The following is a 15,015-nucleotide window of genomic DNA, read 5'->3' as shown; positions in this document are numbered from 1 at the left end:
AATGATTTAAATGTATGCTCACTCAGCTGTGCTTCACAAGTAATATAACAACGGCTCTATTACCGGTGTGATCACATAGCCTAACTCAAATTTAGAAATATAATTTAAAAAAATGACCCAAACAACAATGTATTGGCAGGGCTATTCAAGAAAGCCAATATGCAGTGATAATATATTGGGCATATAACTTACTGCACAAACCTCATTGCTACAGTACTGTTTTTAATTGGTTAATGTTGCATAGGCTTCCATCTTTTAAGTCATGTTAAAAAATTAATCGGAGCGGTAGATCTCGGCTTGCATTTTGACTCAAAGTGATCTTGACTCAGTGAAGGTTGGTGACCACTGTTCTAGAGTTCTCCCTGTTAACACTATCAATGTTTCCCTTTACTGTGGCAATTGTGATCAAATCAACGCAATATTAGCCACTTTCAATGCAACATACCGAAACAAAACAAACTATGCAACAGATTTTGTTGTAGGCAGAATGCATCGGAGTAGGATTCTGTTGTATTGACATGCACTACTCAGCCCATACTGTAGTCTACACAGACCGTATTCTACACAAACTGGTGCAGCATAACAATTAGAGCTGCAGTAGGACTATACGCAAATAGACCATTGCCATATATGGTTCAGTGCCATTTACTTTGAACTGGACTGTGTTTCTAGCATTAGCGGTCATGAGTAGATGAGCTTGTTTTGAGATCAAAGCGAGAGTTGTATGTAGCCACATTTGCACATTTTGTTCACATCCTTTGCTAGTTAGTGTGTTATTAGCCCAGTTATAGATCATTTGTAGTCAGCAATAGAGGAGTGATTGCTTCCTACAAACACTTCTAGACATCTTAGAAAAGTGAGTTAGGTAAAGAGCTTTTATGTTTGTTTTAAAGGGGCAGTGGTGAATTTTGACACAGTCTTAAATAAGCTAATAGACAGAGGGTAGAATAATTTTTCTGATTCTCTGTAATAATGGTATGGGAATAATAATACATTTGATTTTGTAAAGATGTTTCTTGCATCAAACAACACAACATTTTCAGTCACATCCTTCTCTGAAGGACAGGTGGATAAACAGGTTAATGTCAAGCCCTGCATGTTAAATTTTTTTACGTCTCATAGAATGTAGGCCTACATTGAACACCACACATTGAATGCTACTGTAGACTGAATGATAGAACAGCTATTTCCATGTTAAAATGTTATGGGATGCATTTCCTCCACTGTTTTTGATGGTAAGCCACTTTGGTGGGCCTATATTATGATCAAATAGCCACAGTAGCCTGTGCTTCAAATGAGTGGTATTGTGCAGCTCTACAGTGGATGGTTAGGAAATATCCACTTGAATGCCCCTCCAACTGGTAATAACTATTTAAATCAGCCATGTATCTCCTTGTGACAAGAAGAATGGAAGCTTGTTGTGTGCAACAGGGAGGGTCAGTTGAATGCAAGATTCACAAATCATTTTAAATTGTTAAACATTTCTAGCCTGTCTATCTATTGGTAACAGGGTTGCCGTATTATGCTAGACCCGCTCAGTTTTTCACCACAAAACACCAGAAAATGGCCAAAAGAGTATAACCAGCTCACCTGCTTTTACACTATCATTTAAAAAGGAATAGTTCCTCCGTATTAAAACGAGAGTTCAGTTCACGTAACAGACAAAGGAATCACTTTTCACATAAAATACATAATAATCTTCAGAAATAACTTCATCAAAGCAACAAAATAACTAGGGCTTTACAGTGATGGGGAAAACTCAGTATTTTTGGGGTTACTGGGCTCAAATCTTTCTAGAAGTCACTGGGAGTGCATGGAGGGACATGAATTTTGACATATTTGTAGTAATTTAAATGCATTTAAATGCATGTTAGTGCCTTTGGTATGGTTTTGGTTTGTGTCAAGTACAATAAAAAATGCATTTTGACTGAATACATTGTAGAGGTGGCAGCCTATGAGTAACATGGCCTCTGGGCCAGCTGACTCCAACATGCTTCCTGTTGTGTTCACACATTAGCATAGACTGCATCGTCTCCACCAACACACTCGTATGGGTCGCCATCCTCTTCAGCCTACAGATAACCAGATCAGAGACACAGTATCATCATCAACACCACCACCTCTATTGTTTAATCCTTTGTATCTCCTCAGATCTCAGATCTCTACAGCAGCTGTAAATGTATGCAGTAGGACTACAGTATATACCTCCATGTTTCCATATAGGTGATCATTGGTGTAGTAGTTTGTGTGGATTCCACTGCTGGGGTCTTTCTGCTCTTTCCTGTGGATAGAGTTAGGACCACTCTCAGGTGCATTCCCGTCATTTGATAAGACACAACAAGAGTGAATGTAGGCTAATGGGCTTTAACAACTCAGCAGGATGTATACATTATGATCACAGAACAGCCTGTAGAAAAATACCTTGATGGTGAGGGATGTGAAAAAGCACCCTTGGCTGTATCCACGTCCTGCATACTGGTTACTGGCTGGTCACTACGACTCCTACTACTGTTGAGAAAAATAATGTGAAGTTATCAAAACAGAACAAACAAACACAAATATATATAACTCCTTCCAAAAAGAAATAAAATAGTAACTTACCCCTTCTTGTTCAATAGGCAAGCTGACATGGTAATTAGTATTACTACCACCACTAATGCAGCAATACCAATTAAAACGTACAGCATCAACATCTTATCTGTCCAAAAACAAATACATTTGTTTTATTAATGTACCAATAATATCCTTTATTATGTTAATACTGTATGTAATACTTCATTTATGATGCACTTCCCCCACAGTTTCCCTTACCATTTGTGGACACAGTGAAGGACAAGGTGGCATTGCCCTGTGTGTTGCTGGCATGGCAGTGGATGGTCTCGGAGAAGCCTAGTGCCCTCTGTAGGGTCACCATGGTAACTGACCCATGCCTCTCCACTCTGGTACTGGGTAGGGTGGGCAGGGGTCCAGCTGGAAGAGACCACTCCACGGTGCCGGGGGGCTCCGAATCCACAATGCACAGACAGGTTACCCTGGAGGTGTCTGAAGTGCAGGCGGAGCCCACTTTGATCTCAGGGGGGTCTGGGATGAGAATGATAAACAGTTTGGTTTTAACTGAACATGTAGTGCTTCATCCTGAAGAGTATTGTCTTAATATTATATACACAGAAAGGACATGCAACTTATTAACTCAAATCTCTAGCCACTTTAATAATTAAAAATTGGATGTAATAAATGTATCACTAGTCACTTTAAACAATGCCACTTTATATAATGTTTACATACCCTACATTACTCATCTCATTTGTATATACTGTACTCTATACCATCTACTGCATCTTGCCTATGCTGTTCGGCCATCGCTCATCCATATATTTCTATGTACATATTCTTATTCATTCCTTTACACTTGTGTGTAAAAGGTAGTTGTTGTGAAATTGTTAGATTACTTGTTAGATATCACTGCTTGGTCAGAACTAGAAGCACAAGCATTTCGCTACACTCGCATTAACATCTGCTAACCATGTGTATGTGACCAATAAAATTTGATTTGATTTGAATGGTGGCATCTACTTACACTCTACATTGAGCTTCAGTGAGCTGGAGTGGCCTTGTCCCTCTGTGTTGATGGCAGTGCAGTAGAGGGCTTCAGTGAGTCTGGTCACATTCTCCAGTGTGACGGTAGGTCCAGTGGTGGGCAGAGGTTCTCTGTTGTTGTGCCAACGGTAGCTGTGGGCAGCAGGGTTACTGTCACTGGAGCATCTCAGCTCTACAGAGTCTCCTTCCTTCACACTGGACACTCCTTCCACCTTCACATCCACTGGGGCATCTATGAATAACAACATTAGCAAGAATGATATTACTATGTAAAAACATCTTACGACAGATTCAGTGTATCAATCACATGCTAAATCTATTTCAAATTTACAAGGGAAGTATGCCCAATCCAGACTCTGGACAAAGTGCATGTTTCCTTTTCAAAGAAGTTACATTTAATTTCTTCTTTCAGTTTTGTCATATGCACAGAAGCATTCTGTTTTCACAGAAGTGAAAGTGTAAAGCTTCCAGTGTTATTAACACACAGGTGTGGTCCACTTACATTTGACATTGAGAGTTTTGGACATTTTCACTGTCTTCCCTCCCCTGTGTTCTGCTGTGCAGACCAGAGACTGGTTGTGATCAGTGATGCTGGGGGTAAAGGTCAGGGATGATGTCACTTTCCACTGGCCGTTGGTCAGCTGTTGTGATTGGACACTGGGTGTTCCGGAGTGGCTCCAGGTGAGGAGAGGGGAATCAGATGGGCAGGAGTGAAACACAGAGCAGGAGGCAGACAGCTCCACCCCCAACTTCACCTCCTCCCTCACTGACAGAGAGGGGGGGTCTGGAGAGCCTGAAATCAGCAAAGAGAAGAGAACAGTTATTGCAGTTCTCTTGAGGTGTGCCTCCACTACTTCTTGGTTCTGTCCTTTCAGTAATATAATTTTAAATCTACAATAAGCTATAGCTATCATTTGGGTAAATAATGGGATACTATAATACAACATTTGAAATTCTCCTTGTCAATTTTTCCCCTGGGAACTTACTGCTCACTGCAATGGAGACTGTGTCATGTATGTAGGAATACTTGTTTTGGTCTTTGATTTCAACCCTGAAATGAAAGGGTCCTTTGTCACTGTGATGGAGGGGGTCGATTCTGAGAGAGCAGTTCTTCTGCCGGAGATCTCCCACCAGCTCTGTACGACCCCTGTAGTCTTTGATGATGTTGGAGCTGTCTGGGTGGTATATAGTATCATGGGTGTCTTTGATCCAGATGCCAGTGAATTTGGAGGGCTTCTCCTCAGGTTCTGGGTAGTTGAATGAGCAGGGAATCACGATACATGAGCCCTGCATGCCGGATACTGAGCTGGGCACTTCAGCAGTCCATGACGAGGCATCAACTCCCATCACTCAAATAGCAGGGGGGAAATGTTAGTCAGAGGTGTTGGACACGTCAAGGAATGTGAGTATAATAAATATAATCACTGATCTTCCTTGGGCTGGTCACGGGTTGATTTGAACAAATCAAGAGGCAATTTTTTTTGTTCATTTTGTTCTATTAATATTTGAAAGGGGGAGGTGCATTACTAGCCCCTCAAGGTTAGTAATACCCATGCACCTTTCGCTACTCGCTACCTTTCGCTCGTCTTTTTAACTCCCATGCCATTGTTTTGTATTTTGTTGTGTGTAATTTAATAAATAAATACAATATTTTTTACTGTATACATCTACATTTGTATCCTACCTCCAAGCCAAATGAAATGAATAAGAAAAGGCCATGTTAATCTTTCAATCCGCATCCCCTCCTCTTTGTGCTGGACCTGAGGGAATAAGAATTATTTTATTATCACTAGAATGTTAGCATTTCCTATGACACGTTTAATGTCTAAAAGCCAAATCACTTACTTGCATAGTTGAATCTTTCTTTCTCATGTCAGATAACCACTCTCCTTCAGAGACATTGACATATAAAGGAAATATTACCATCCTGCTCACACTTCCCATTTCACATATAACGTGATTTCTTTATTTTTGCTATCAGTACTTCCCATATTTTGTCTCTGACTGATGGTGGGGTGATTTAACTATTCCGGTGAGGGTTAACCCACTAAAGTGTAATGTCTTTGAGAATATGTATTTTGACTATGTTTTCCACATTGCCAAACTCAAAGGTTTTCAGAAGCTAAGGGTGAAATCTCTTGAAATCAGTAAAGAATCTTGTAAGATTGTTACCGTACCATTCCGCCATGTTAACTTTAGTCAGGGCTATTACTCACACTCAGTTAGTAGCACTAAAACCACATGATTAACTCAAACATTTTATCATATGCATTGCAATTCAATTTCCTTCAAACAATGTACTTGTGATCAAGTATTTCACATCCTGTATCATGATCTGTGCTGTGACCATTATAGAAATGATGATAGTCACGTCTATTATAGGGATTGGATGAAGCTCAGTGTTAAATTCAAATCCCCCTATCACCATAACTAAGCCAATATTTAGTTATTTAATCTTTATGACACCAATATGACACCAACCTCTAAATTCGCAAATCAACTAGATTGGAGGTTCACAACACACCTGTCAACAACAAAAAGGGGTGAAGTATGAATTGGGCTGTTTGAGAAGGTTTGAATCCTAAGCAACCTGCCTAAACATAGTCTGAAGTACAATAGACCCTTTTTGAGTACATGACACAGTGACGTCACACACATTCAACATAGCCTAGATTTATGTTTTTATTACTTCTAAACAAAAACCTTTTTGGGGTTCTCATACACTTACAATTATGTTTTGATTCTTACTTGAACATTCGTTGTGATCTTTGTACAATAACTCACTTGGATGCAGCAGTTGTTAGTTAGAATACTAACACTAATTGATATAGTCTGGAGCAAAAGTTAGCCAAAGAGTAATTTTACTGGTTGAAGTGTTTTTTAAGTATAATGCAGTTGATTTGCGATGATGACAAAACATTATATTAAGCAAGATATTCATACGAGCCTTAAAATCCAATTATAATCCAAAAGTAGTGTGAAATGTACTCATAAGCAACATGTAAATAGAGGCTTTTTTTTGCTGCCGTTCTATAAGATCTCCCCTTTGTTCTGCCATCAACTTGCGCGCATCGCCCTCATGCGACAATGTTTGTAAACACAGAAAGGGGTCTTTACCCAACATACACTACATGACCAAAAGTACGTGGACACCTGCTCGTTGAACATCTGATTCCAAAATCACAGGCATTAACTTGGAGTTGGTCCCCCCTTTGCTGCTATAATAGCCTCCACTCTACTGGGAAGGCTTTCCACTAGATGTTGAAACATTGCTGAGAGGACTTGCTTCCATTCAGCCACAAGAGCATTAGTCAGGTCGAGCACTGATGTTGGGCAATTAGGCCTGGCTCGCAGTCGGTATTCCAATTCATCCCAAAGGTGTTCGATGGGGTTGAGGTCAGGGCTCTGTGCAGGCCAGTCAAGTTCTTCCACATCAATCTCGACAAACCATTTCTGTATTGACCTCGCTTTGTTTACGTGGGCATTGTCATGCTGAAACAGGAACGGGCCTTCCCCAAAGTGTTGCCATAAAATTTGAAGCACAGAATCGTCTAGAATGTAATTATGCTGTAGCGTTACAATTTCCCTTCACTGGGCCTAGCCTGAACCATGAAAAACAGCCCCTCCTCCAACAAACTTAACAGTTGGCAGTATGCATTGGGGCAGGTAGCATTCTCCTGGCATCTGCCAAACCCAGATTTGTCCGTCAGACTGCTAGATGGTGAAGAGTGATTCGTCACTCCAGAGAATGCGTTTCCACTGCTCCAGAGTCCAATGGCAGTGAACTTTACACCGCTCCAGCCGACAATTGGCAGTGTGCATTGTGATCTTAGGCTTGTGTGCAGCTGCTCGGCCATGGAAACCAATTTCATGAAGCTCCCGACGAACAGTTATTGTGCTGACGTTGCTTCCAGAGACAGTTTGAAACTCGGTTGTGAGTGTTGCAACCGAGGACAGACAATTTTTATGCACTTCAGCACTCGGCGGTCCCGTTCTGTGAGCTTGTGTGTTCTAACACTTTGCGTCTGAGCCGTTGTTGCTCCTAGACATTTCCACTTCACAATAACAGGACTTAAAGTTGACCAGGGCAAATCTAACAGGGCAGACGGTGCAATGCTGAAAGTCACTGAGCTCTAAACTAATGCCATTCTACTGCCAGTGTTTGTCTATGGAGATTGCATGGCTGTGTGGTAAATATTATACACCTGTCAGCAACGTGTGTTGCCGAAATAGCCGAATCCACTAATTTGAACGGGTGTCCACATACTTTTGTATATATAGTGTAGCTACTGTAGTAGGTCAAAGCTGTGTGCTGTAAAACTTTGGTAGAGTATGGGTGGCATTTATTTTTCGGCTTCAGACCAATGCCTATTCTCACCTAAAGCATATATTTTAGTTTTTTAATAGAATTAGGAATTAGAATACTAGAATGTACATGAAAGGTCTTATGACAGTATCAAAGGTCAACCATTTTGGTCAGGGACTTGGTCAACCATAGTCAGGCAGTGTGTTCTTATAAGGTATTGTGTAAAACAATCAACTTTAAGATGATATGCACAGTATGTTTATAGGATAGCTAGCCAGCCAATTTAATAAAGATATTGTCTGAATGATAATTTCACCAATGAGCCAATGATTGACAAGGAACAAGGAACGAACCCCAACATTTGGCGAGCTTGCCAGGAGTGAGTGTCCACCCCGGTTGGAGGAGATTCCACACGATGGTGCCAGAGCTCCAAATTAAACAAGGTAAGCAGACACCTGTTTAATCTAAGTCTGTAATTAATTGGCATTCACTGGTGTGGTTTCCCTCTAACAAGTAAGTGGCACCTCACTCACTCTAAAATATATACATACACTTTGAATAGGACATAGTCGAATTCTAGATTGGAGAAATTACATAACGGGCTATTGGTGAAATGCATGATGTCAATATATGATGGATGAAATGAATGATTGATGATTTTTATTTTTATTTCGGGTAGTAAGGCGGGCAACCATTACTGAATACTAGTTATTTTGGTTTTGGAGAGGTGGTTTTGTAATAATCATCTCTTCTATTTTATTTCGGGTTGTAATGCGGGAGACCATTACTGAATACTAGTTATTTTATTTTGGAGAGGTGGTTCAGAGATAATAATCATCTATTTTTTATTTTGTAGAGGTAATTCAGCAACAATTACCCAATACTAGTTATTTTGGTTTTGAAGAGGTGGTTCAGCGTTAATCATCTAATTTTATTTTGTGTTGTAATGCGTGCGACCATTAGTGAATACTATTTATTTTTTACTTGTAGAGGTAATTCAGCGATAATTACCTAGGCCACCTTGACCTATGGGAGGGTGGTTCATTTTTATTTTGAAGATGTACCCAGTGAATGAGTTGAGTTGTTTATCAATTGTCAACCTCTCCCTATGAGAGGTGGGTGTGAAGTCAGGTGCAGGAGAGTAATAATATAGAGAAGGCGTTTATTAAAGAGTCCATCCATAGAACAGGCACAGGACCACAACAGCAGCCCACTAAATAATCCGGAACACAGTCCAGAAAATACACCTGTCTAACAGAAAAAAATAAAACGCAACCCAAACCAACAACAGGTACACAAACAATCCCGCACAAAACCAAACTGGTAGGGCGAGATTAAATACCACACTAATTAAAGGTCCCCAAAGCACACATATCCCTGGGTCGCTCCTCTTTTCAGTTTGCTGCAGCAAGCAACTGAAACTATCAGGGCACAAGGCGAGACCCAGATGCAGACACAGGAGGCAGATGGTTGGAGTCTTAGATGTTTATTGATCCAAATAGGGGTAGGCAAGAGAATGGTCGTGGACAGACAAAAGGTCAAAACCAGTTCAGAGTCCAGGAGGTACAGAGTGGCAGGCAGGCTCTAGATCAAGGCAGGCAGAATGGTCAGGCAGGTCGGTACAGAGTCCAGAAAGAGGCAAGGGCCAAAACCGGAAGGACTAGCAAAAAGAGAATAAAAAAGGCAGGCACACGGGAAAAACACGATGGTTGAATTGGACATACAAGATGAACTGGCACAGAGAGACAGGAAACACAGGAATAAATACACTGGGGAAAACAAGTGACACCTGGAGGGGTGGAGACAATCAAAAGCCGACCGCATTCTCTCCAAAGAGAATTCTCTTTGATCATAGTCACAGCCGTGTATACCCCCCCCCCCCCCCCCCCCCCCTTATGTGAACCACCACATTTAATCATGGCAAGGTGACTGGAAACATGACCGAATACAAACAGTGTAGTTATTCCCTCCGCAAGGCAATCAAGCAAGCAAAGCGTCAGTATAGAGACAAAGTAGAGTCGCAATTCAACAGCTCAAACACGAGACGTATGTGGCAGGGTCTACAGACAATCACGGACTACAAAAAGAAAATCAGCCCGTCGCGGACATCGACGTCTTACTCCCAGACAAATTAAACAACTTCTTTGCGCGCTTTGAGGACAATACAGTGTCAATGACACGGCCCGCTACCAAAGACTGCTTTCACTTCAGCAGTAATAAATTCATGAACTTCTTTGAGGAAAAGATCATGATCATTAGAAAGCAAATTACGGACTCCTCTTTAAATCTGCGTATTCCTCCAAAGCTCCGTTGTCCTGAGTCTGCACAACTCTGCCAGGACCTAGGATCAAGGGAGACACTAAAGTGTTTTAGTACTATATCTCTTGACAAAATGATGAAAATAATCATGGCCTCTAAACCTTCAAGCTGCATACAGCACCCTATTCCAACTAAACTACTGAAAGAGCTGCTTCCTGTGCTTGGCCCTCCTATGTTGAACATAATAAACGGCTCTCTATCCACTGGATGTGTACCAAACTCACTAAAAGTGGCAGTAATAAAGCCCCTCTTGAAAAAGCCAAACCTTGACCCAGAAAATATAAAAAACTATCGGCCTATATTGAATCTTCCATTCCTCTCAAATTTTTTTGAAAAAGCTGTTGCACAGCAACTCACTGCCTTCCTGAAGACAAACAATCTATATGAAACGCTTCAGTCTGGTTTTAGACCCCATCATAGCACTGGGACTGCACTTGTGAAGGTGGTAAATGACCTTTTAATGATGTCAGACCGAGGCTCTGCATCTGTCCTCGTGCTCCTAGATCTTAGTGCTGCTTTTGATATCATCGATCACCACATTCTTTTGGAGAGATTGGAAACCCAAATTGGTCTACACGGACAAGTTCTTGCCTGGTTTAGATCTTATCTGTCGGAAAGATATCAGTTTGTCTCTGTGAATGGTTTGTCCTCTGACAAATCAACTGTAAATTTCGGTGTTCCTCAAGGTTCCGTTTTAGGACCACTATTGTTTTCACTATATATTTTACCTCTTGGGGATGTCATTCGAAAACATAATGTTAAATTTCACTGCTATGCGGATGACACACAGCTGTACATTTCAATGAAACATGGTGAAGCCCCAAAATTGCCCTCGCTAGAAGCCTGTGTTTCAGACATAAGGAAGTGGATGGCTGCAAACTTTCTACTTTTAAACTCGGACAAAACAGAGATGCTTGTTCTAGGTCCCAAGAAACAAAGAGATCTTCTGTTAAATCTGACAATTAATCTTGTTGGTAGTACAGTCATCTCAAATAAAACTGTGAAGGACCTCGGCATTACTCTGGACCCTGATCTCTCTTTTGAAGAACATATCAAGAATGTTTCAAGGGCAGCTTTTTTCCATCAACGTAACATTGCAAAAATCTGAAACTTTCTGTCCACAAATGATGCACAAAAATTAATCCATGCTTTTGTTACTTCTAGGTTGGACTACTGCAATGCTCTACTTTCCGGCTACCCGGATAAAGCACTAAATAAACTTCAGTTAGTGCTAAATACGGCTGCTAGAATCCTGACTAGAAACCAAAAATGTGATCATATTACTCCAGTGTTAGCCTCCCTACACGGGCTTCCTGTTAAGGCAAGGGCTGATTTCAAGGTTTTACTGCTAACCTACAAAGCATTACATGGGCTTGCTCCTACCTATCTTTCCGATTTGGTCCTGCCGTACATACCTACAAGTACGCTACGGTCACAAGACGCAGGTCTCCTAATTGTCCCTAGAATTTCTAAGCAAACAGCTGGAGGCAGGGCTTTCTCCTATAGAGCTCCATTTTTATGGAATAGTCTGCCTACCCATGTGAGAGATGCAGACTCGGTTTCAACCTTTAAGTCTTTACTGAAGACTCATCTCTTCAGTGGGTCCTATGATTGAGTGTAGTCTAGCCCAGGAGTGTGAAGGTGAACGGAAAGGCTCTGTAGCAACGAACCACCCTTGCTGTCTCAGCCTGGCCGGTTCCCCTCTCTCTACTGGGATTCTCTGCCTCTAACCCTATTACAGGGGCTGAGTCACTGGCTTATTGGTGTTCTTCCATGCCGTCCCTAGGAGGGGTGTGTCACTTGAGTGGGTTGAGTCACTGACGTGGTCTTCCTGTCTCAGTTGCCCCCCCCCCCCCCCCCCCCATGGGTTGTGCCGTGGCGGAGATCTTTGTGGGCTATACTCGGCCTTGTCTGTAAGGTAAGTTGGTGTTTGAAGGTATCCCTCTAGTGGTGTGGGGGCTGTGCTTTGGCAAAGTGGGTGGGGTTATATCCTTCCTGTTTGGCCCTGTCCGGGGGTATCGTCGGATGGGGCCACAGTGTCTCCTGACCCCTCCTGTCTCAGCCTCCAGTATTTATGCTGCAGTAATTTATGTGTTGGGGGCTAGGGTCAGTCTGTTATATCTGGAGTATTTCTCCTGTCTTATCCGGTGTCTTGTGTGAATTTAAGTATGCTCTCTCTAATTCTCTCTTTCTCTCTTTCTTTCTCTCTCTCTCTCGGAGGACCTGAGCCCTAGGACCATGCCTCAGGACTACCTGACATGATGACTCCTTGCTGTCCCCAGTCCACCTGGTCGTGCTGCTGCTCCACTTCCAACTGTTCTGCTTGCGGCTATGGAACCCTGACCTGTTCACCGGACGTGCTACCTGTCCCAGACCTGCTGGTTTCAACTCTCTAGAGACAGCAGGAGCGGTAGAGATACTCTCAATGATCGGCTATGAAAAGCCAACTGACATTTACTCTTGAGGTGCTGACTTGGTGCACCCTCGACAACTGTGATTATTATTATTTGACAATGCTGGTCATTTATGAACATTTGAACATCTTGGCCATGTTCTGTTATAATCTCCACTTGGCACAGCCAGAAGAGGACTGGCCACCCCTCATAGCCAGGTTCCTCTCTAGGCTTCTTCCTCGATTTTGGCCTTACTAGGGAGTACTTCCTAGCCACCGTGCTTCTACACCTGCATTGCTTGCTGTTTGGGGTTTTAGGCTGGGTTTCTGTACAGCACTTTGAGATATCAGCTGATGTAAGAGGGCTATATAAATACATTTGATTTGATTTGATTTGACTGTGGGCTCTCCTTCTCTGTGGCTGACATGAGTAAAACATTTAAACGTGTTTACCCTCACCATGCTGCCAGCCCAGACGGCATCCCTAGCCATGTCATCAGAGCATGCACAGACCAGCTGACTGCTGTGTTTATGGACATAATCAATCCCTATCCCAGTCTGCTGTTCCCACATGTTTCAAGATGGCCACCATTGTTCCTGTTCCAAAGAAAGCTAAGGTAACTGAACTAAATGGCTATCGCCCCGTAGCACTCACTTCTGTCACCTCATAGATGACGAAAATAATGAAACACAATTCTAGCCCGGTTATGGATTGTAACAATACAATTAAAAAAAAGAAGTATTTTGTATATATCTTCACATATAACTAATTGGAACACAAAAAATAAGTAAACAGAAGGCGCAGTATGTGTGGATGGTGGGTGTGTGTTTATCTTTTTATTTTATTTGTTATCCTGTTTAGGGTAGGGGGCAGTATTTTCACGGCCGGATAAAAAACGTACCCGATTTAATCTGGTTATTACTCCTGCCCAGAAACTAGAATATGCATATAATTATTTGATTTGGATAGAAAACACCCTAAAGTTTCTAAAACTGTTTGAATGGTGTCTGTGAGTATAACAGAACGCATATGGCAGGCCAAAACCTAAGATTCTATATGGGAAGTGCCCTGTCTGACCATTTCTTGGCATTCTGTAGCCTCTTTATCGAAAATAGAGGATCTCTGCTGTAACGTGACATTTTCTAAGCCTCCCATAGGTTCTCAGAAGGCGCCAGAATGGGGAATGATAACTCTGCAGTCCCTGGGCGAAAAACAGTAGGGCTTTTGGAAAGTGGTCGTTCTGAGAACAATGACACTGTCACGCGTGTGCATGTGAAGACTCCATGTTCTATTTTCAGTGTTTGAACAAAAACAAGGTCTCCCGGTTGGAATATTATCGCTATTTTACGAGAAAAATCGAATAAAAATTGATTTTAAACAGCGTTTGACATGCTTCGAAGTACGGTAATGGAATATTTTGACATTCTTTGTCACGATACATGCCGGCGCGTCACCCTTCGGATAGTGTCTGGAACGCAAGAACAAAACGCAGCTATTTGGATATAACTATGGATTATTTGGAACCAAAACAACATTGGGTGTAAAGTAGAAGTCCTGGGAGTGCATTCTGACGAAGAACAGCAAAGGTAATCCAATTTTTCTTATAGTAAATCTGAGTTTGGTGAGTGTCAAACTTGGTGGGTGTCAAAATAGCTAGCCATGATGGCCGGGCTATCTACTCAGAATATTGCAAAATGTGCTTTCACCGAAAAGCTATTTTAAAATCGGACACCGCGATTGCATAAAGGAGTTCTGTATCTATAATTCTTAAAATAATTGTTATGTTTTTTTGTGAACGTTTATCGTGAGTAATTTAGTAAATTCACCGGAAGTTTTCGGTGGGTATGCTAGTTCTGAACGTCACATGCTAATGTAAAAAGCTGTTTTTTGATATAAATATGAACTTGATTGAACAAAACATGCATGTATTGTATAACATAATGTCCTAGGAGTGTCATCTGATGAAGATCATCAAAGGTTAGTGCTGCATTTAGCTGTGGCTTTGGTTTTTGTGACATTATATGCTAGCTTGAAAAATGGGTGTGTGATTATTTCTGGCTGGGTACTCTCCTGACATAATCTAATGCTTTGCTTTCGTTGTAAAGCCTTTTTGAAATCGGACAATGTGGTTAGATAAAGGAGAGTCTTGTCTTTAAAATGGTGTAAAATAGTCATATGTTTGAAAAATGGAAGTTTTTGCATTTTTGAGGTGTTTGTAATTCGCGCCACGCTCTATCATTGGATATTGGTGAGGCGTTCCGCTAGCGGAACATCTAGATGTAAGAGGTTATGATTGGGAAAGTTGAGTGAGTGAGTAATGAAATGGTTGCATATTCCAGAACCAATTTATTGCTGTGAGCCAGGGTATGAGAGGGCTTTCAATTTTGTTCAGATGATGGA

At 41.5% G+C, this 15,015-nt stretch overlaps 1 protein-coding gene across 1 annotated transcript; it reads right to left on the bottom strand.

The window, feature by feature from the left end:
• Positions 1 to 1,453: 1,453 nt before the first annotated feature.
• On the bottom strand, positions 1,454 to 5,533 carry LOC106578340 (B-cell receptor CD22). The gene is made up of 10 exons (XM_014157038.3): positions 5,443 to 5,533; positions 5,282 to 5,357; positions 4,584 to 4,946; positions 4,100 to 4,390; positions 3,578 to 3,829; positions 2,812 to 3,081; positions 2,602 to 2,698; positions 2,422 to 2,508; positions 2,206 to 2,281; positions 1,454 to 2,072 (listed from the first exon to the last, which is right to left on the bottom strand). The coding sequence occupies exons 1-10, from the start codon at positions 5,521 to 5,523 to the stop codon at positions 2,007 to 2,009; spliced, it is 1,659 nt and encodes a 552-aa protein (XP_014012513.3). The 5' UTR covers positions 5,524 to 5,533; the 3' UTR covers positions 1,454 to 2,006.
• Between the last annotated feature and the right edge of the window lie 9,482 nt (positions 5,534 to 15,015).

Source organism: Salmo salar, chromosome 02 (assembly GCF_965601325.2).
Source record: "Salmo salar chromosome 02, fSalSal1, whole genome shotgun sequence".
Lineage (NCBI taxonomy): Eukaryota > Metazoa > Chordata > Actinopteri > Salmoniformes > Salmonidae > Salmo > Salmo salar.
Note: the sequence above shows the minus strand (reverse complement) of the source record. Positions and strands in the feature narration are given on the sequence as shown.